We start from the raw sequence: 18,950 nt of genomic DNA, 5'->3' as shown, positions 1-18,950 counted from the left end.
GGCAGAAAATTAACCACTGACGGCTTTTCCCCTTTACGGAACAGGCATTTTGTTCTCTGTGTGCAGTTTGTTTTGCCCTCAGCATGATCTGCTCTAATATTCACTGCCGAGTCCTGCACGAGACTCAAAACAACTTCATCACCACGCGGGTGACATCACGAGGGGTCGGCTGCGAGAAGCCTGAACGTGACTGAAGAGAGGAGTCGGACATCATGGTGAGCTCGGAGCGTGTCCATAAAACGCTCCAAAACGTTGGCTACAGATTCTTTACCGTGTATTTCTCTTGTTTTCAGTGTATTTTTTGGCGTTTCGTCTCCACCCTTAGGTTCCGCGTGGAGCCGGCTTTACGTGCGGCTTGTTGACAAACTTCACCGGCTGCCCGGCTCTGGTGTAGCATTCATGCTAGCCAACGTTATAATAGACCGTGAAGCTAAGCTACGACTAATGAACTTTACGGCAGCTGTTATGAGTTTTGTTGCAATGACCCAAATTGAATATCTTGTATACGGAAGAGTGTTGTGAAAGGACTAGAAAAACACAGACAGAATTCACTGTAGTGACTTCTGTCCTTGTTAAATGTTGTCAAACTTTCGACTAACGAGCAGTTTCTATTTTCGGGTGCTAAGTTATCATCAAAACGATGACTTAACTAGCCTCAATACATCATAACCTGAAGTACACACGTTTGTTTTCTACAAACACTGTCGTGCTGTGTTGTATATGAAGCCTCTTAATTGAATTGAGGTCCGCCTCTTCCTTTATAGAGCATTTCTGTCTTTTGAAGACAATGGCTGGTAAAACACCCCGCACCTGTTCACTGACACCCCGTTAGCTCAAATGCATCACTGACAGTGGATTAGTAACTTTATGAACACTGTAGCAGTAGATTTTAATTCATTTTCTGGTTCATTTCTGTTATTGCTACAGAGACAGCATGTTTATTTTAGTGAAAAAAAATTGTCCGGCAAAGTACTTTTCAAAGTTCACAAGGGAGGCAGCCCTTGAGAAATGTAGGATAATAAGCATCCTAAACCACAGCAAAGCACTAAAATGATATAAAAACAATGGAATTATGTTCATGTAACTTTATACAAACATCCAGTGCTAATCTTTCATATGATCTTGTAGTGCAGCAATCATCACAAATATTTTTTTTGTTGCGAGCATAAATTCCCTTCAGACACATTAATACTGCTATTTAACCATGCATTGCTTTGAAATAGGCACCAGTTCTACGCTGTGACCTTGCAAACGGCCTCTTTTGCATGTGCTTAGTCAGCAGTGGGAATTAAGCTATATTAGAACTGCATGCAAGTTTTCTCAACATGTTGCCAAAACTGTGCAGAATTATGAGGTGATTTGAGTGAATCGCGTTCTTTGTTTTCTGAGGCTGACACAGTTCCTTGTTTGGCTGTGCTTCAGAACATAATGTCCCCACTGGAGCCGCAAATTTAATTTTACATTGATACAAGTCGTTGGAGACATCAGAAAAACAACAGTTGCAAAAGCACAAAGCACACCCTTCTTTTTGCTCTTCTCACATGCTGAGGGGGTAAGGCTCCTCGTATGATGAGATGGTCACGGCAAGTTCACGATTGCACCACATCTCCCAAAACATTTGACAGCGTCTTGCACACATAACTAGCTCTGTAAATTTATGAAGGCTGGTTTATTTGCATCTTTTCCAGCAGAGAGTAGCTTCAAATGCGAGGCCACATATGAAAATGATCTCTAGACTCGTTTTGAAGCTATACAGGGAAGCAATAGGCAAATAAAACCTTGAGGAGCTCGTCTATAGTCATTGCTCTTCTTTATAGACACCACTTAGCTTCTGAAACATTTAGAAAATGAATAAATCATAAAGGGACAGAGCCACAGGACCCATGTCCTTTAACAGTGAAGTCATAACATAGATTCTATAACAGTCATGTGTCCAGTTGTAGCATTTCTATTATTTTTTTGCAACTTTCTCCAGACAGTAGTGCAAGATAAATGCCTGAAATTGAAAACTTCAGGTGGAATTCACAGGCAGTAAAATTTCTCAGTCAGTCAGTCTCTTAATTTTCTATGCAGGCAGGGTGACAGTGTCTTGGCGGGGGTTTCCCACAAAGCAGTGCCTGACTGTGGTTTTTAAGAAATCATAATTCGTCACATTACACATCTGAGTTTTGTAGTGAGATGTTGAGACATGCTTGAATTTCTGTGTATTGATTGAACATGGAGATCAAAGTATTAAATTCCACAGAAGCAAGTTCAACGTGATGAAGCTGTGATGTTTTCTAAATTGTTCGCAGGAGTTGACTCAGCAGGTAGAGGGGTTTATTTTGGGATATGTCTCTGTGGTTGGTTGGAAACTCTGGCGGGGAGTGGTCAAAATGTCACGGTGTAAATAGCTCTATGGCTTGGTACTCTTCCGTTGCTTGTCATGCTGTAATCTAACATCTCCCAATGCTAATCAGCAACAGTTTGAGCTGCTTTATTTGAGCAGTGCAAAACAAGTCCGTAGAATAACAGCGTTGCGCTGCTGTAACAAGAAGAACCTGTCTTTCTGTTTTGGTGATTCTCCAGAGGGAAGATGAAGCTCACCGGGCCACTTCTACTCCTGGTCCTGCTTGTTGTCGCGGGGCCGAGCCGAGCCCAGGCCAAGACCTCTCTTCTGGATTTGACCAACAGCATTGGCAGCATCCTTCCCAGCCTCAGCCGACCAGCAAACCACAGCCGCATCTTCTATGCAGTGATGTTTGATGCAGGGAGCACAGGGACACGCATCCATGTTTACACCTTCATCCACAGTGACTCAGGTAATACTGGGCAGAGCTGGACATCGCCTCAGATCACTCTGCTTCCTTCTGCTCTTTTACTCATTTCATGAAATAAGGGTGAGAGGCAGCTTAAATTATATACTACAGCAAGGGCGTCATGCAGCATATTTAGACGGCCTGTGAAATGCTTCAGTTGATTTCCAATGCAAACAGCAGAGTAACAAGCTGTTCTGCAGTCTCTCTTTCTTCCTTCAGCTTTCTCTTTGTCTTCACAGCTTCTCGCTTGTGTAAACCTGTACATTTTCACTTTGGGGGACAGAGGTTGTACTTGACTTCATTAACTTTTCAAGTAATAATCCTATTTTGTCAGATTTGAGTCTACACGCCTCATCTTGAATAATAAGGGGATATATTCTGCATGCTGTATGCTAAGCAGATTTAGGCATCTTAATGCTTTTAATAGCTGCTGCATATTTGATGTGGGTGGATCTTGTATCTTTTAGGGGAGCTGCCTGTGTTGGACAATGAGATGTTCCATTCCATAAAGCCTGGTTTGTCAGCATATGCCGACTCTCCTGAAATGGTGAGTTCATTGTCAAATCTAATCAATTACGCTAAGCTGAAGGAAAAGGTCCGCCGGCTCTGTGTTATATTCAGAAACCCTGCCTAACCTCCCTCTGCGGGGGAACCTCGTTGCTAATGAAAATTAGGATGTGAGAAATGCAAAATGACAAACAAAGGCAGATCCCAGCAGCCTGATATGTGACACTTGAAGTGTTTTCTCAGTTATAACTAGTCACTCTGTTGCCAAAAGCCAGCTCTGAGCAGTGCTGCTTTGTAGTGACCATTGTCTCTTTTTTTAAAGGCTGGACACACAGTGAGGATGTTGCTGAAGGTGGCCAAGAAGACTGTCCCTCGTCTGGAGTGGAAGAGAACTCCAGTGGTGCTCCGAGCCACTGCTGGACTTCGGCTGCTGCCCGCAGACAAAGCCCAGGCTCTTCTGGACCAGGTAAAATATTGCAGTGATGCTGAGACATGACATACTCTTGGGTTCTCTGTAAAGTAGAGTGCAGTTGTTCATGATAGGGGAATTGTTCGGCACTACATTGTCTGACACTTTCAAAGGAAAGTGCCACCTTTTATCCAGGGAGGGAGCAGGCAGAGACATCTTCAGTGCTATGGCAGGTGGCACAGGGACAAGAAGGAGAGTATTGTTATCATAGTGGTGTGAGCTTAGTGTGGAGGGGATAAGATAGTAATGGATGGCCCTGGGGCACCTTGGAAGATAAGTGATACTTTTTTAATCCCCCTGAGGGAATTAATTAATCCCTTCAAGCGCAGGGCACCTCTGGATGAGCTACCATTACAGCAGATAACATTAAGGCCATTTCTCTGCTGCTTCCCTTTGCTCTCTTATGCTCTCATTTTCCCTCCCCTGTCCTCCCCTTTCTCCCTCTTTCCACCCTCTCCTCTTCTTTTTCCTCCTCAGGTTCAACATGTGTTTGATGAGTCTCCTTTTTTGGTCCCAGACAACAGCGTCAGCATAATGAACGGCACAAACGAAGGTAACGTCTGCCCAGCCTTTGCCCTGACAAGCAACACATTCGTCAGTTATGGGAGCCACTCTTGCTCTTTCTGCAGCACTTTGTAGGTGGCGTCACTGATCCTTCTGCCCTAATTTTAGTGTGCTATGCAATTTCTGTAAAGATCTTTGTTTACTGCAGTCATTTAACTAAATTGCAGTAGATTATCGCTGTATTTTGTGATGACGCTTAAGAAAATGAAATTGCTCTTCAAGTTGTTGTGACCTTAAAAGGCTATAATTATATGGTGGAAATTTGTTATTGTCTGTTGTGCCACAGTGTAATTGATTTGTCAGCGTTTCGACCTTGTTTTTAGAATTATAGCTCTTGCTCACGTGTTTGCGCACGTGTAATATACTGCCAACCGTTGTAATTTCTGTGAGAATTTGTCGTCAGCTTTTCTAAAACGAGCTTGTGCGTTCCCCCTGAAATGACAGTTTTCTGTTTCTTGGTTTGTCTGTTTGCTAATCTCTTTAACGTAGGAGTCCTGGCGTGGATATCTGTGAACTTTCTGACAGGTGAGTACTGTGAACTCATATCTGCATCGCCTGCAACCTAGCACACTGAACATCTTCCCTGTTTTTTGAGCTCAGTTTCTGTATATCCAAATTTAACTCGGTGTCTGAAATAGTCACAGTGTCTTATTATAGACCCTTGTTCACAAATGCAGGCTGAATACATACAACTATGATTATGATTTGCCTGAAGGGGATAGCTCTGATCTTTATCAGGCTCAGTGTTGGGATTTTATTCTTTTGGGTTGCACATTGTGTGTCAAATAGGCCTTTTGAAGATAGCATCTAAGGTATAACTGATTAGCTCTTCTCTGTTGTGGCTGCTGGATTAAAGTAGGAAATGTTTTCAGGTCACCTGAAAGCACAAACCAAGAAGACAGTGGGAATCTTGGATCTGGGAGGAGGATCCACACAGATCACTTTCCTGCCAAAGCTGAGGGTCAGTTGTTTGTTTGCACATTTTGAGATTTCTGGACAAATTCAACTCTTTGGTGATTAGTAACCCCTTATGTGCTTCATGTTTCTCTGTAGAAAACCATTGAAAGTGTTCCAGTAGCTGACTACGTTGCCAGATTTGACTTCTTCAACTCGACATTTGAATTGTACACTCACAGGTAACAGATTTGATGATTGGTGCGGGTTTCATAAAACACTGTAATGCTACAATTGAGTTATTTCTAAGAGCATCAAATCAACTCCCGATTGCCAAGGTCATTTCCATGTATTTGTAAAGTGTTTCAGTTGGCCTCCAGTATTGGCGAGTTCTATTACAAATGCAACTGTCTTTGTTGTTGCGCCTTCACTCTGATCTGTTTTTAATTAGGAAGACTTCTATTATCTGTTTAGTCATTAGGATGTGAATAATCGGCACACCATTTGTTTGGCCTATTTTCAGAATGACTTGCTTGTTACACGCACAGTCTGTTCCTGGGTGGTTTTGTAACTGTGTAACAATCCTTTGACTTCATCCAGTTACCTTGGAAATGGACTGATGGCAGCGCGACTGGCCACACTGGGCGCTTTGGGGGCAGAAGGTACAGTGCTGTACATGAGGGAAAGGTGGTCCTCTGCCACTAGCTGAGGGTCAGTGTTGTTCATTGTGAGTGTGCCTCTAAAGGATGCTGAGACACAACAGTGAGTGTAGTTCTCCAAGTGCTCTGTCGGGTGTTTTTTTCCATCCTGCCTTTTTCTACAAATACCGAGTAAAGGAGGCACAGGGAGAACCATGTTTTTGTGGGCCGTACTTCATCTTTCTTTCTAATAAACAATTCAAGTGAGACCCTGAGATGAATCACCGAAGGGCTTCAGAGAAAATTGTGTGAGTTCTTGAGTCAGTCTCAGACCGCGGTGAACAGGCGTGGGGCCGGGGAGCCAGTTAGAAGATTAAACGAGTCATGTCTGTGCTCTCACAGGGCTGGAGTGGCGAGTTTTTAAAAGTTCTTGTCTGCCAAAGAAGTTCAGGGATGAATGGAGCTTTGGAGGCCTGACCTATCAAGTGAGCGGGGACCCAGATGGTAAGATCCTGTATGTGGGAATGAGCATTTTTAAACATCCCTTTCATTGTTTTGGGATTTAACCCAGGATTTTTGCAGATGTCCAGAGTAAGATTAACAGAAACTAAAAATTTTGGGATGGCAACCAAACACCTGCAGTAATGTTTCCAAAGCCCATTAAAATGGAGTTAGTTGAATTACGCATCATTTCATATTGTTTTTCCAACATAAGATGCATTATTTACACCGCTGTCTCTTGTTTCTTCTCCAGGTTATGCAGGATACAAGCTTTGTTATCAGGAAGTACTTAAGGTGGTGAAGGGGATTATTCATCAGCCATATGAGCTCCAAGACAGCAATGTTTTCTATGCATTCTCCTATTACTTTGACAGAGCGGTGGATGCAGGCCTTATCGGTTAGCACACACTCGCACACACCTTGCATAATTATACAGACCCAGCAGGATGTTATTACCCATTCCACTGCTAGACAGAGGCAGGACAACGTGAGTCATCTGCACCTGTCTCAGTGGATTTGATGAGCTATAGGTGTGTAGTTATTAGAGAAATTGCTATCCTCTGCCAGAACAAACTGAAAGGGCACCAGCTCTGTTATTAGTATTATGGAAAGATGCATGTAGATCTGCTCTTATGATGAACAGTGAAGCACTTTAAATGTAAAGAAGATGACCCCCAATCACTCCCTGTTGCAGATGGGGTCCAAGGAGGGATGCTGGAGGTCAGAGACTTCAAGAAGCGAGCTAAAGAGGGTGAGATGGGCAGAGCAATGCATCGTTACTATGACAGATCTGCAGCTCCCTGTACTTGAGACACAGCGTGCATCTCAATAGTCTGGACGTGTGTCCTCGCTGCTATCTGAAATCCTGCTCTCATCCTCTCAGCAGAATACAGATGACTGATTATCCAACCTAACAGACATGATTCCCCCTTTTGTCTGCTCAGTGTGCAATAAGATGACCAAGCAGCCTCCCATCAGTTCTTTCCTGTGTATGGACTTGACCTACATCACTTGTCTGCTCAAGGATGGGTTCGGCTTCAAGGAGAGCACTGTGCTGCAGGTGAGGCCTTTTTATACATCGCATTCGACAGGGTTTGTGGCCTTGCTTAGGAGAAACAGACAGGAAAGAACATTTTTCAAAGGGTTTCGAGGCATTGTAAAAAAAAATCTCTGTAGCTCAGGTGAGAGTTATATGAATAATCAGCTATGAAGTCACGTTTAAAGACGAGCATGATTAAGTTTAAAATAGACTCCGTTCAGCATTTGTTCGCACCACTTTAATAGACCTCAGATAAGGAGACCATGGCAACAATGGCTTTATCTGACCCTTTTCTGTCACCCCTGACATTTCTAACAATTGAAAAGTAAGTTGTGCAATTGTTGTACACACTTCGATACAATTGATGCCCCAGACCTCGTTAAAAAAAGTCCCGCTCTGACATGAACTGAATGAAAAAAGGAAATTCGACACAAAACCTCTGTTACTTTTTTTATTTCAATAAATACAAAAGGCATTTGAGTGATTTGGTGTTTTTTTTTTTTTATCTCCTAGTTGACCAAGAAAGTGAACAACGTGGAGTCAAGCTGGGCTTTGGGCGCCACGCTGGACCACTTCCACAACCTGAAGATCCGCTGAGGAGAAGAGAGGAACAAACACTACTGACTTAGGCGGCGCTCGGTAACAAACACGAGCACCGTGCACGACCTTTTCGAACGTCCCCACACATCTGCAGTTTGTTTCCTAAGAGCAGAACTAACCTCACGAGTAATTCTTAATTTTGTTTGAAAAGCAATTCTTCTCAAGTGTGAATATATTGAGCTGTAAATGAGCAATGCGTGCCTTACTCAGAGACCGAGTGAAGCGCTGAGGCTGACAATTGAGTGAAAGGTGTTGCCAGTAACACACTGAGTTAATGCAGCGTTGGGCATCACTGGGTATACCATTTGTTTAAGATTGAGGTTTCTGTGTTTTACTCGGGCTGATAAACAGGGTGGCCTGGCAGGTTGTGCTGTGCAAGACCAGTGTTTACATGCAGCAAAGTGATATACTGTGCTTTAGCAACCTCTCATGTGTTAGGTGTTTTGTTTAGTAATAAGGATTATGGGGTACACACACATCTGGTAGATTTCAATTTGACAGCCAATCTGATCAGCCACTGAAATAAAAAAAGGAGGACTTATTTTCCATTACAGCATCATGTCACTGCTTTTCAGCCCCAGACTTCTGTTTACAATGACACTGCACATAACAATGCGTGGTCAATATATTTTCATAAACTTTTAAACCCGTCTCAGTATTTCTTTGGGACTATTGGTTTTCAAAAACTTGAGGAAAAAAGGTTATTTGTACAAACTTTGCCATTTCACACTTGTCAAAATAAAACCATCATCGATCGCTAATTACAAATATCTACAGGGATGAACGTTGGCGGTTAATATATTTACATATAGATGTCTATGTTAGGTACACTGTGACAGTCAGTCTCGTGCTGCTGAGAGAGGCAGTGAAAGGCAGACTACAGCAGCGCCACCACATCTTCTCCATATGCATGGCCTTCGGTGGACATGGTCACCAGTTCATGTGGCTGAGAGAGAACTACCACTGAGTCTGCAGAGCCTGGAGGGAGGACACAGAGACGAGTTCAAAGACAAAATACCTGCTAGCATGAACGCTGTCTAACAGTCTGTTAACTTCAGTAAGGAAACACTGAAGTCATGAGATGAAACACCCTCCAGTGCACTCTGCTAAATCATGTCATTCAGTTTCTGCAGCCTTTCACTTAGCTATGGCTTTTGGGTTTAATGCTGACGGGCTAATTTAGGAGAAGCTAAAGGACACACAAAGATGTAATACTGAGCCTATAAAAAGTATCCTGAGTGAAAGTCCAGGGCGGGGGAATACTGCACGTGGGAGAGGTTTGCCTTCATGGCTTTCTGCCAGAGCGCCTCTCTAACCTAAACCCTGAAGGCAAACCTCTCCCACAAGCTTGAACACCATTTATAAGCATTATGTGTGGACTTGTTTAGGTTCTGACAAATGGAAACAAAGGATACATGCTATATATCCAAACATTTATGTATGCAAAAATCATATTACCAAAGTATACCGCACAGAACAATAGACTAATATTACATAACAATTTAGCTTGAGGCTTATGATGCTGTGACAGGGGTGGACGAAATGACACAAAAAAGTTCCAGTTAGGTAAAAGTCCACATGTTGTATTTGTTGAGACTGTCAGTTGTGTTGATTAGTATTACTACTACTAATAATAATAATCATCACAGCAATATAAATATGCAGTGTATACAGGAGAAGCAAAGGCAGACAAATTTTTACAACTTCATGTTAACATTTATCACTGTTAATACATCAGAAAGGATTTATATTGAGCACCTTGAGACTGCTAATTGAGTGTAGTAAAATTAGCAGCATGTAACTTGGCTGTTGAGCACTCTAATTGCGAAATATCATTTTAAGTAATGGTTCAAGAGTTAAATCATAGCTGGGTTGGAAGCGACAATTTTGAACAGCAGGACTAAGATCGAGAATAAATGAGGCAGGACAGACGGGGAGAGGTTTGTTAAGCAGACTGCTCACAGTATTGGAGAAACACATCCAAAGAGTGTAAACAGCATCACAATACCAAAACGTGCACATATGTGCCCGCAGCAGAGGCTCACGTCAGCATTTATCAGAATCAGGTTCATCATGAATCTACAGGCCGGTGTGAGGGAAGAATGTCATTTAGAAGAAATACTCATTTATAATGCAGCAAGGAGAAAGTCACAGAAACCACCACGACAAAGGCATTTACACAACGGAGGCATATCAAGCAGAGCAAGCTACCAACAACCTGCTGGCTTCAACAATCACCATTTTAAGATAAAAGACTTTTCAAGGCAGCATAAACAGACTAGCTGCAGCACAAAGAGGCCTGAGAGCTGCTGCCCGGACTGTCGGTTCATTCTCCAAAAATCAAAAAGGAAACCTCTCCAAGTCGTGACAACTTCGGCGAACACAAGAAAGCTGGACTGTCAAAGAATAACAGCTACCAAAAGACTGTCGCAACACAACACTTAACAGGACATTAGCAACACCAGGCGCTGACTCAGCACCTCTGACATTAACAGAACGCTGTGAGCTTCACTGAACGCGCTGTTTACTGCACTGAGACGTGTCTTTTGTCCACCCTGTATGTGCTGCGTTTTCCCTGCCAGACATGTGCAAACACCTACCTGGTGATCTCAGCATGGCGTGGTGAAGATTCATGGGCTCCACAGTTGTTGTCATGGTGACCATACCGTCTCCATTTTCGCCGTCTGCCTCCAGCAGGCTGCTTTGTGTCAGAGCCTCTCCTGTCGGACGCAAACAGACGACAAACTTATGAGAAGTGCGAGAGGGAGAGTGACACATGCTGCACTTCATCCACAACCTTTAAAGGACTCAGAGCCAAGAATTTACTGCAAGTCTGAGAAATCACTGTCCAAATCTGAACGTGTGCATTATAATATTATTGTTATTATGAACTTTCTGAGTTACCTTTTGCCGATTGTATGAAAATGCATTTTTCTGTTTGTTTTTTACTTATTCCAACAGAGTCCATTTAATAATTCATCCGGTATAAATAAGACAGAAACTACTCCTCTGTTGTGAAGCGGCATCTTCTTTTGCTCTGCTTTTACAAAAGACCAGCCTCTTTGGGGAGGCTGACCCGAATAAATCTGCTGTTTATAATTAGAGCTTTGGCAGCGTTTCCTCTGTGGTGATTCAGCTGCGGTGCTTCCCACTGCTACAGAAATGTGACAAGGAGGCCAATGCGCCGTCTGCTCTCGTTTCTGGCATAAATAAATAAATAATTTAGGATGATTTTGTACAATTAGACCATATGCTGGAACGTAAAGGGCTCATTGAGAGATGCTTTTAATCTGAAGAGGTGCTGAAACTGATACTAAGAACAGAAGCAGGAGTGAACTTGAGTGAATTTCCCACAGCTGCAGCGGGAGATTCCTGCTCGTTTATCTCAGCAGTTTGTAAGGTGAAGGCTAAGAAAGGCATTTGAGTGAGGAAAGTGAAGCTTGAAGACGTGATTTTGAGTTACTGTGCCATTTTAACTTGGTGATTACACACTTTCCAGACAAATCTGACCCCATCACAAGACGCCCAACAGGCCTATTTCTGCGGTGCAGTTGTGCTGTCTCTGCTTTTCCAGAGATTTGTGCAGTCTGAAACAATTCAGCTACTGGCCCTGAAGAATAAAAAATTCAATGATAAATTTTTAAGTGCTAAAGGGCATGAATTATTCAAGAAATGTTCCTAAAAGTAACTTAAACCAACACCATCTTTATGCACATTTTAACATGTATGGGCTGCTTGAAGCTACATAATCTAAGGATTAGCATAACCACCTACTGCACTGTGTGAGTGTGTGAGTGTGAGAGAAACGAAAAGTGAGTGAGGAGGACCTGTTTCCCTGCTTTCAGTACTGAGCCCCTCCTCTCCATGCCTCTTTCTCATGTGGACGTTCCTGCTGCCGGACTGAGAGAACGTCTTCCCACAGATCCCACAGTGATGAGGCTTCTCGCCTGGGAAGTGCAGACACATCACACACAAGAGATGTACCATCCTGTGATCCCTTCAAGGCACATGATATACTAAATCGATATCTGTAGCACACTAATTACATAAAAAAGGGGTGTGTGTGTGTGTGTGTGTGTGTGTGTGTGTATGGGGGGGTGTTTGTGCTCAGCTGCACAGCTGTAAACTCTGTCCCACTCACCAGAATGTACGAGCATGTGTTTTCGTAGACTGGAATACTCTGCAAAGGATCGCCCACAACCATCTGCCTCGCACAGAAAAGGCTTCTCTCCTGAAAGCAGCCACCCACCACGCACGCACACGCACGCACACACAAAGACTTCATGAAGTAAACTCATTATTGCAGAATATGTTTAAAGGGACTTCAATGGCCTGAAACAGTGGAAGTGTAAAATGCAGCTTTCTGGTCGTTTATGGCACCCCCGGTGACGGCTGACTGGGGCGCGCACATACATAAAAAAAACGTCATTTCATTCAACTAACTGAGTTTTGCCGCTCATAGAAAGCTGCTCCTCCAGACATATGGCCAAAATAGAAACACTGTATAGTGTAGCTGGCCTGCTAACAGGTCCCTCGATAGAAGCAGCAGACTGTGGAACAGGCCATCAAACTCTTAATGTCACCCTAAATAAAATATGACAGAGTAGTGTTACTCATTGCAGCAGTGAAATGGAGGCGCCAGTGCTGCTGACTCTTCAAATCTCCAGCCTTGACTGCACCAAGGAAGCACTAAATGAGCAGAGTCAAATGGCCCGAGTCAGTTATTGCTTCCAGCGTGTTTAGGCTTTCAAACGCGGGTATCTCCTGCTCCCCACCTGTGTGTATGCGCCTGTGATTCTTCAGGTTTCCGGCGGTGGTGAACTTCTTGCCACAGTTCTTCTCCTTGCAGATGAAGGGCTTCTCGCCGTTGTGAGTCCTCATGTGAACCTGCAGCCTCTGCAGCACGTAGAAGCTCTTCCCGCAGCCCTCTGCGCCGCACCTGAACATTCGGTCGTTCCTGGGAGCCGAGATAACCAAACAAACAAGGCTCGGTGTCTCCTGTGCACACGATTCATTTGCAAGAGCCCACCACGAGATCAGACAGGGCAGCCGCAAATAGATTTCCTACAACGATGTTAAGAGAGCTCCTGCAGTACAAGTGCACACTTCTTTCTAAGTCTCAGCTGCGTTTCTTCTGTTTTTCACAGGTTGTTTGTGTTGGAGGCAGACAGGAGCAGCCAAACACTGTGTGATCTCTAAGCTGGAAAACATCTGCACAGCTCTGATCCAGCACATCTGTCTGGTACAAAGAACAGTGACGCTCTAAATGTACCATTTACAGATACCACTTTGACTGAAGTTAAAGATCAACTAACTTAGTCTAAAAAGCCTGGAAAAGAAGGCAAGATGAATTCTTCTTTAGACAAAATCTGACAGAATTTGTGAAAACTATTGTTAGTATTGTGAAAATGGTTAAGACTTTTTGTAATATTTCTTGAAAATCACTCAGTCTGGTTCCTGTGAATTTGTGGTGGGCAGAGCTGTTTGGATGAAGTGACTGCACAATTTTCAGAAATCGGAAACTGAAGCACTTTAAAGTTTAAGACTTCAAATATCAGTGTTGTGTAAAGGTTTAACAGATAACACCTGCTTGGGGTTTTAACTAACTTTTAACTATGACATCTAAGTGCCACAGAGTGAAATTACTTGCATGAAAAAGTTGGAAGCTGCATTAGCCTGCAAGGCTGCATTATTATTTTTCAATTTGGACAAAGTATCCACATTAGGCAGGATTTGGACAGGGTTGAATCTTGATACTTTGGCAGCGGCATCTTGCTGGGACTGCTGCCTGGATCCATTATCTTCCACTGCTGTGTGTGTGCGTGCACGTGTGTGTGTGTGTGTGTGTGTTATGCATCACCTGTGCGTTTTGAGGTGGTATTTGAGATGAGCCGGCCAGGTGAACGTCCTGCAGCAGCCCTCGAACGAGCAGCGGAGGATCTGCTTGGAGAGGGGGCGGCTGGTCCGAGGCGGCAGCTCCCGCTTGTCCCCGTCTGATGTCAGGCTGTGTGTGTGGTCACCTAGGCAACCAGAAGAGGAGAGTGAGCGGGGATGTGCAGAAAACAATCCAGGAGTGCCAGGTGGCCGGCCTCTGGAGCCCGGCCGTATAAAAGCCAATCACCGGGTGCTAACTGAGATCTGCTCAACAACTACAGCCAAAAGAAAACAACCCGAAGCTGAATTCAATCACTCCCTTTTTACCTGCTCGGACTCCCCGCTTTGAATAACTTTAACAGGTTCCATTTAGCTTACGGCGTGCCGGCAGTAATGCACCGATGACTGATACACCGCTGCTGAAGGAAACTTGTCTAATCTAATGGAAGTTAGTGGGAGGCCAGCCATTACACTGGCTCAGATAGAGGAGTTTTGGTCCCACAGTGAAACACAGTCTGCCGCACACAGTTTCACTTCAACAAAGTATTTCAATCTCTTTCTTAAATGCCACACTAGCTCAGAAGAATTGTTCCAAGGCGCTGCTATGTGTAAAGCGCTTCTTCCTGGGAGATCATATCAAAGACACCCAAGGCTAGATCCACACAGTCTAAACATTTTTTCTTCTTTCCTCCTCCAAGTGTTCTCACTTATTGCCCCAATAGAAATATAATGAGGTCAAGGATAAATGTGGAGAAAATGTAAGGCGGTGAGGAAAGAACACCTGAGCTAAGAGAGTCCATCTGAACTTAAACTAGGCCACATGATCACCTGAGGTAAGCCACAAACAGCCACTTCTCAATAGTGCTTAAGTAAAGAATTGTGGGATCTTTTGCTTCAGGACAATAAGCACTGAAGCAGCTTTTCTAAGCATGTTGGGAATTCAGCCACCGCTGTGTGTCATAATGCAGAATATGCAAATTGTAAGACACAGAAAGCCACGATTAACTTCATGTAATTAACAGTTTTTCATACATAACTTATAAAGTGCTTCACAAAAGTGACAGTAACGACAATACGCACTGATAGCAGGGCTGCACCTAACCATTATTTCATTAGGAATTAATCTGCTGATTATTTTCTTGATTTGACGATGGATCGTTTAGCCTATAAAATGCCAAAAGATTGTGAAAAGTCCAAAAGTGCAAAAGCAAAAAAACAGAAACAGTGCGCACAATCAAGCAGCATTTAAAGACAAGATCAGAAACCGTGGAAACCAGATGCAGGTGCGGATGAGGGGAAATAAACCAGGAGCTCACTTTCACATCCCTTTTCTAACCAAGACCTCCGGCTGCAATTCGGCTCAGAGGGAGTTCAAAGATCAGACATGTAGCTCGGGGCCGTGGCGCCTTGAATGTCATGGGTAAAATCTTTATCTAACAGGCAGCCTGTGGAGGGAAGTCAAATCGGGCTGTGATGTAGCCCTGACTCCCGGTGCAGGTCAACGGCTCGCTACGGCGCTGTGCGCTGCAGGAAAGGAGCGTCTGTCTTAGATCAGAGACGAGAGCTTTACGGTGACGAGGGCGAGAAGAGATGAAGGAGCAGAGACGTTTTAACCAGGTGAGCAACAGATGAAGGCACCACTCCGACAGGTGAAGAAGCTGCAACAAACACAACAGCTTCGAACACATCAAAATTATTTGGAAAGCTGAAATTTGTGACCCATCAAGATGCTTTTTAATACCTGAGGATTAACTATGTGAAAAAGACCAAAGAGTCAACCAAACATGTCAGGCGAGGCGTTACACACAAACCTACAGGCCAACACTAACATTTGTGCTGTCATCGACAGGGTCACCATTTTCATTAATAGCTATCAGATTATTTCTTGGCTGGGAGCAGTTGCCAGGCAACCAGTGAACATTCCAGGAAGTTACTGGTCGCAGTCAAAAAATGAGGCCTGTTAAAACATCCGATTGTCGTTTAGCACTTCAGTTGTGTGCACATTAAACAAATGAGATACAGCATGTTAATTGGTGAGTGTTAGAAGTGCTGGTGGGCTGGTTTTGTTAACTTTGGGCAGAGATGATGCCCATTTCCCCCAGTTCAAGGCTGTGTGTGAGGCTAAGCTAACCGCCTGAAGGCTGCATTCACCTCATTACTAAAAGAACATGAAATCCTCGCAGACGCGGCACAAAAAGTGGTGAAACATGATCAGTGTTTCCTGATAACATGTCACTCACAGCCACACTGGATGTTTGTGTAAGGCCATGCAGACAAAGCTGGAAATTCATTTGGATTGAAAGGCTTGCAGCGAGAAGTGTTGAACACAGTTTAAGTCATTTTCATCTCCTCTCTGACCTCCTTTCTCTTCTCTCTGTCTTTGATGCATGCTGTAAGTAGACCAGCTGATGTCATCGCACCATAAAAATGTGCCGCTTCTCATACACAGGCTTGCTTTTCTGTTTTAGTGTCTTTGTTTTTACTCACTTTGTCTTTAACTTGACATTACATCACGAACAGAAACACAAAAAGTACTTTCTTCTTATTTTCTTTCTTCTTTTCCTGCTTTCCTTTCCAGTGTAAAAGTCCTCTAAAATCATTCCTGCTTGTGATATAAAACAAAGTTGACTTTACCGTTACTGACACTTGCAGTTCTGGCGTCCTGGCTGGCCTTTGCGTCTCTCGCGAGCTGTGCCCGCGTGGCGGCAATAAGGCTGTCATGTGCCAGCTCCTGAACCCGAAGATACCAAGGAGCACTGCCGTCTATCCCGTAGTCCCCTGATGAGACCCCCTCATCGTCGTCCTCCCCGGCACCATCTGCGGCGAAGATCAGCGACTCTGAAGAGGCTGTGATGCCTGAGCGGGAACAAAAGGCAGGAGGAGAATCACCGTGAAACAAGAAATTCAAGGCCAATGCAATAATCTGCAAGCTCATCAACAGCCGGAGCCCCTCAAGGTCACTATTCTGAATTCATTATTGTCCTCCCATCACGCTCAGCAATTTCAGGTTCAATGTTATGGCTTTATTCTGAAAGGCTGAGAGGATGCAGGCCAACAGACACATAGAAAATGCTCATTAACATTTTACACCCCCTCCCCCCAAAAACCTCTTTATTCAGAATTTGGATTTAACCTAACAATTAACAGAAAGTGATTCTGTCTGCTGGAAAGTCTTCTCCTTCACATCGCTCACTGAGTCACAGAGAGAACGCTGCACACTGCACAAAAGGTGCATGTCAAGGGACCAAAATTAATTTTTTGGCTCTCCTGCCAAGGGCTGATGAACCAAGAGAATGTGCCTGCCAAGGATCATTTCTTCCAGCCAAAATAATTCACTGGGCTTTGTTCATGAAAATGTGTCACCCCATTTCTTTTCAGCGCTGTGGAAAGAATCAGGAGCCGCACGAGTCACAAAGTACAGACACAATGTCAGACTTTGAGTTTTAATGTTAAGCTTCTCAGTGTTTTCAATTGATGTTTGAAATCCATCAGGGAGCGATTCATCGTGGAGGAGTGATGTCAGGTATCTGCTGGGGCAGCAGCTAATTACTCAAGGTAAGTGTAAATTTCAGACATGGGAATATTCAAGCGTTGGTTGTTTCGTGTTCATTCACCTTTTGCAAGATTCAGTAGGACATAGGAAGTGCTGTCTGACTGCTGTAGGTCATGGAGGATGGGTGGGGGGCTGGGTGAGGCCCGTGGATGAGAGTGTGTCTGGACCACTAACGGGCTTCGCTCTGACACGCCTCCGAACTCTGACAGGGAGGGAGAAGTCTCAGGCTCATGGCTCAGGCCTCCATCTGAGGAGGAGAAAATAATCAAACTATGGTTGACACTGACTGGCAGGTTCAGTAAGTGCACAGTGACTGTACAGGGTGACAAACACGAGTGTACCACAGACGATGGAAGCTTAAAATGTAGATACATATAATTACATATTGAAAAAACAAGATATTTAATACATTCATAAGGCTTAAAAAATACACACACTGCAATTTGGCATAAAGAATAGACCTGAATCACAATAGGGATTGTGTGGCATCTGGTAACACTGAATATGGGTATGCTCTGAATACCACTGCGAGTGATTCGGCCTGTGGTGGACAGGACAGGTGCCGTGAGCAGCTGCTGACCTGTGAGCTCCAGCGGGCTGCACAGCGAGCTCTCAGCTGGAGGCAGCAGAGGCAGGCTGCAGTGTTTGCTCTCTGAGTCCTCCAGACCCCGCACCATCGGGATGGACGCGTTCTGCACAAACTGCACCAGCAGCTGAGAGGAGAAAAAGAGGAGAGCCTCACAGCATAAGACAAAGCACAGGCAGACAGTCAGGAGAAGTTTTTCTGCCTCTGCAATAATGATGGAGCATGTCAGTGGTGAGAAGATTACCTCTGGTTTGGAGTCGAGCTCATCAGAAAGCATGGGTCACCCTGTGTGGAACCTGTAGATCAATGGGATATCACTGATCCATCAATCTGCTACGAGTGGCTCAAGTTTAAACAAAACAATGCTTACCTCAAATATGACCTAATAAATGTGGGATTGTCTGTTGGTCAGAGGCGTACGGTGCAGGTCATCTTTGAGTGAACACCATCACACAATCTGCGGAAAAACAACAGGACAAACGTCAAATTATCTTGTTTCCGACTCGGCTTTGCTTGTAGCCAGCGAGTCGCTACAAGTTTAACAAACTAAAAAAAAACGAGCCGGTCGAGCAATAAAGCTAAATGTGGCTGAAACACGACAGCACCCCGTCAGTCTGAAGGTTTGCTGTGTGAGATAAAACAGACAGATGTCAGACTGCGTCTGAAGTTAACGTTAGCTAGCAGGGTTAGCAGTTACCAAACTAGCTACCGGGGCGACCAGGCTGATGTTAGCTGTCCGGGTTCAAAGCCTGTTCGCTGACGACATACCGCGCATGTCTTTACTGCCATTAAATCTTCAGTAACATAAAACTAATTCATTTACCTTGTATTTGTTGTGTAACTGAGCTACAGCTTGACTGCAGCTGGTTAATTGTCCCAAAACAGAGCAGCAGGTTTGTTCTACGGAGTCTCTGATGGAACAATGTT

At 44.1% G+C, this 18,950-nt stretch overlaps 2 protein-coding genes across 2 annotated transcripts; one reads left to right on the top strand and one right to left on the bottom strand.

Annotated features, from left to right (window-relative positions):
• Positions 1-149: 149 nt before the first annotated feature.
• entpd5b (ectonucleoside triphosphate diphosphohydrolase 5b) lies at positions 150-8,056 on the top strand. The gene is made up of 14 exons (XM_076756186.1): positions 150-215; positions 2,569-2,801; positions 3,266-3,345; positions 3,628-3,771; positions 4,252-4,327; positions 4,828-4,863; positions 5,211-5,299; positions 5,392-5,474; positions 5,833-5,894; positions 6,273-6,374; positions 6,625-6,768; positions 7,066-7,122; positions 7,316-7,431; positions 7,924-8,056. Exons 2-14 carry the CDS (start codon positions 2,576-2,578, stop codon positions 8,005-8,007), a joined length of 1,299 nt encoding a protein of 432 aa, XP_076612301.1. The 5' UTR covers positions 150-215; positions 2,569-2,575; the 3' UTR covers positions 8,008-8,056.
• On the bottom strand, positions 7,848-18,950 carry znf410 (zinc finger protein 410). Its single transcript, XM_076756185.1, has 12 exons — positions 18,847-18,950; positions 18,394-18,480; positions 18,268-18,319; positions 18,018-18,150; positions 17,499-17,684; positions 16,519-16,740; positions 13,871-14,030; positions 12,786-12,967; positions 12,152-12,241; positions 11,838-11,957; positions 10,611-10,730; positions 7,848-8,988 (listed from the first exon to the last, which is right to left on the bottom strand). The coding sequence occupies exons 3-12, from the start codon at positions 18,298-18,300 to the stop codon at positions 8,888-8,890; spliced, it is 1,347 nt and encodes a 448-aa protein (XP_076612300.1). The 5' UTR covers positions 18,301-18,319; positions 18,394-18,480; positions 18,847-18,950; the 3' UTR covers positions 7,848-8,887.

Source organism: Chaetodon auriga, chromosome 18, assembly GCF_051107435.1.
Source record: "Chaetodon auriga isolate fChaAug3 chromosome 18, fChaAug3.hap1, whole genome shotgun sequence".
Taxonomy (NCBI): domain Eukaryota; kingdom Metazoa; phylum Chordata; class Actinopteri; order Chaetodontiformes; family Chaetodontidae; genus Chaetodon; species Chaetodon auriga.
Note: the sequence above shows the minus strand (reverse complement) of the source record. Positions and strands in the feature narration are given on the sequence as shown.

What these genes read in the sequence shown, in the direction of transcription:
- znf410 (XM_076756185.1), bottom strand. Translation starts at nt 18,300, where the DNA reads ATGCTTTCTGATGAGCTCGACTCCAAACCAGAG. An exon ending in AGCTCGACTCCAAACCAGAG is followed by an intron (nt 18,151 to 18,267) that starts GTAATCTTCTCA and finishes TTCTCCTCTCAG; the next exon opens with CTGCTGGTGCAGTTTGTGCA. An exon ending in TACCACCTCAAAACGCACAG is followed by an intron (nt 12,968 to 13,870) that starts GTGATGCATAAC and finishes CTCGGCTCCCAG; the next exon opens with GAACGACCGAATGTTCAGGT.
- entpd5b (XM_076756186.1), top strand. Translation starts at nt 2,576, where the DNA reads ATGAAGCTCACCGGGCCACTTCTACTCCTGGTCCTGCTTGTTGTCGCG. An exon ending in CTTTCCTGCCAAAGCTGAGG is followed by an intron (nt 5,300 to 5,391) that starts GTCAGTTGTTTG and finishes GTTTCTCTGTAG; the next exon opens with AAAACCATTGAAAGTGTTCC. An exon ending in GGGCGCTTTGGGGGCAGAAG is followed by an intron (nt 5,895 to 6,272) that starts GTACAGTGCTGT and finishes GTGCTCTCACAG; the next exon opens with GGCTGGAGTGGCGAGTTTTT.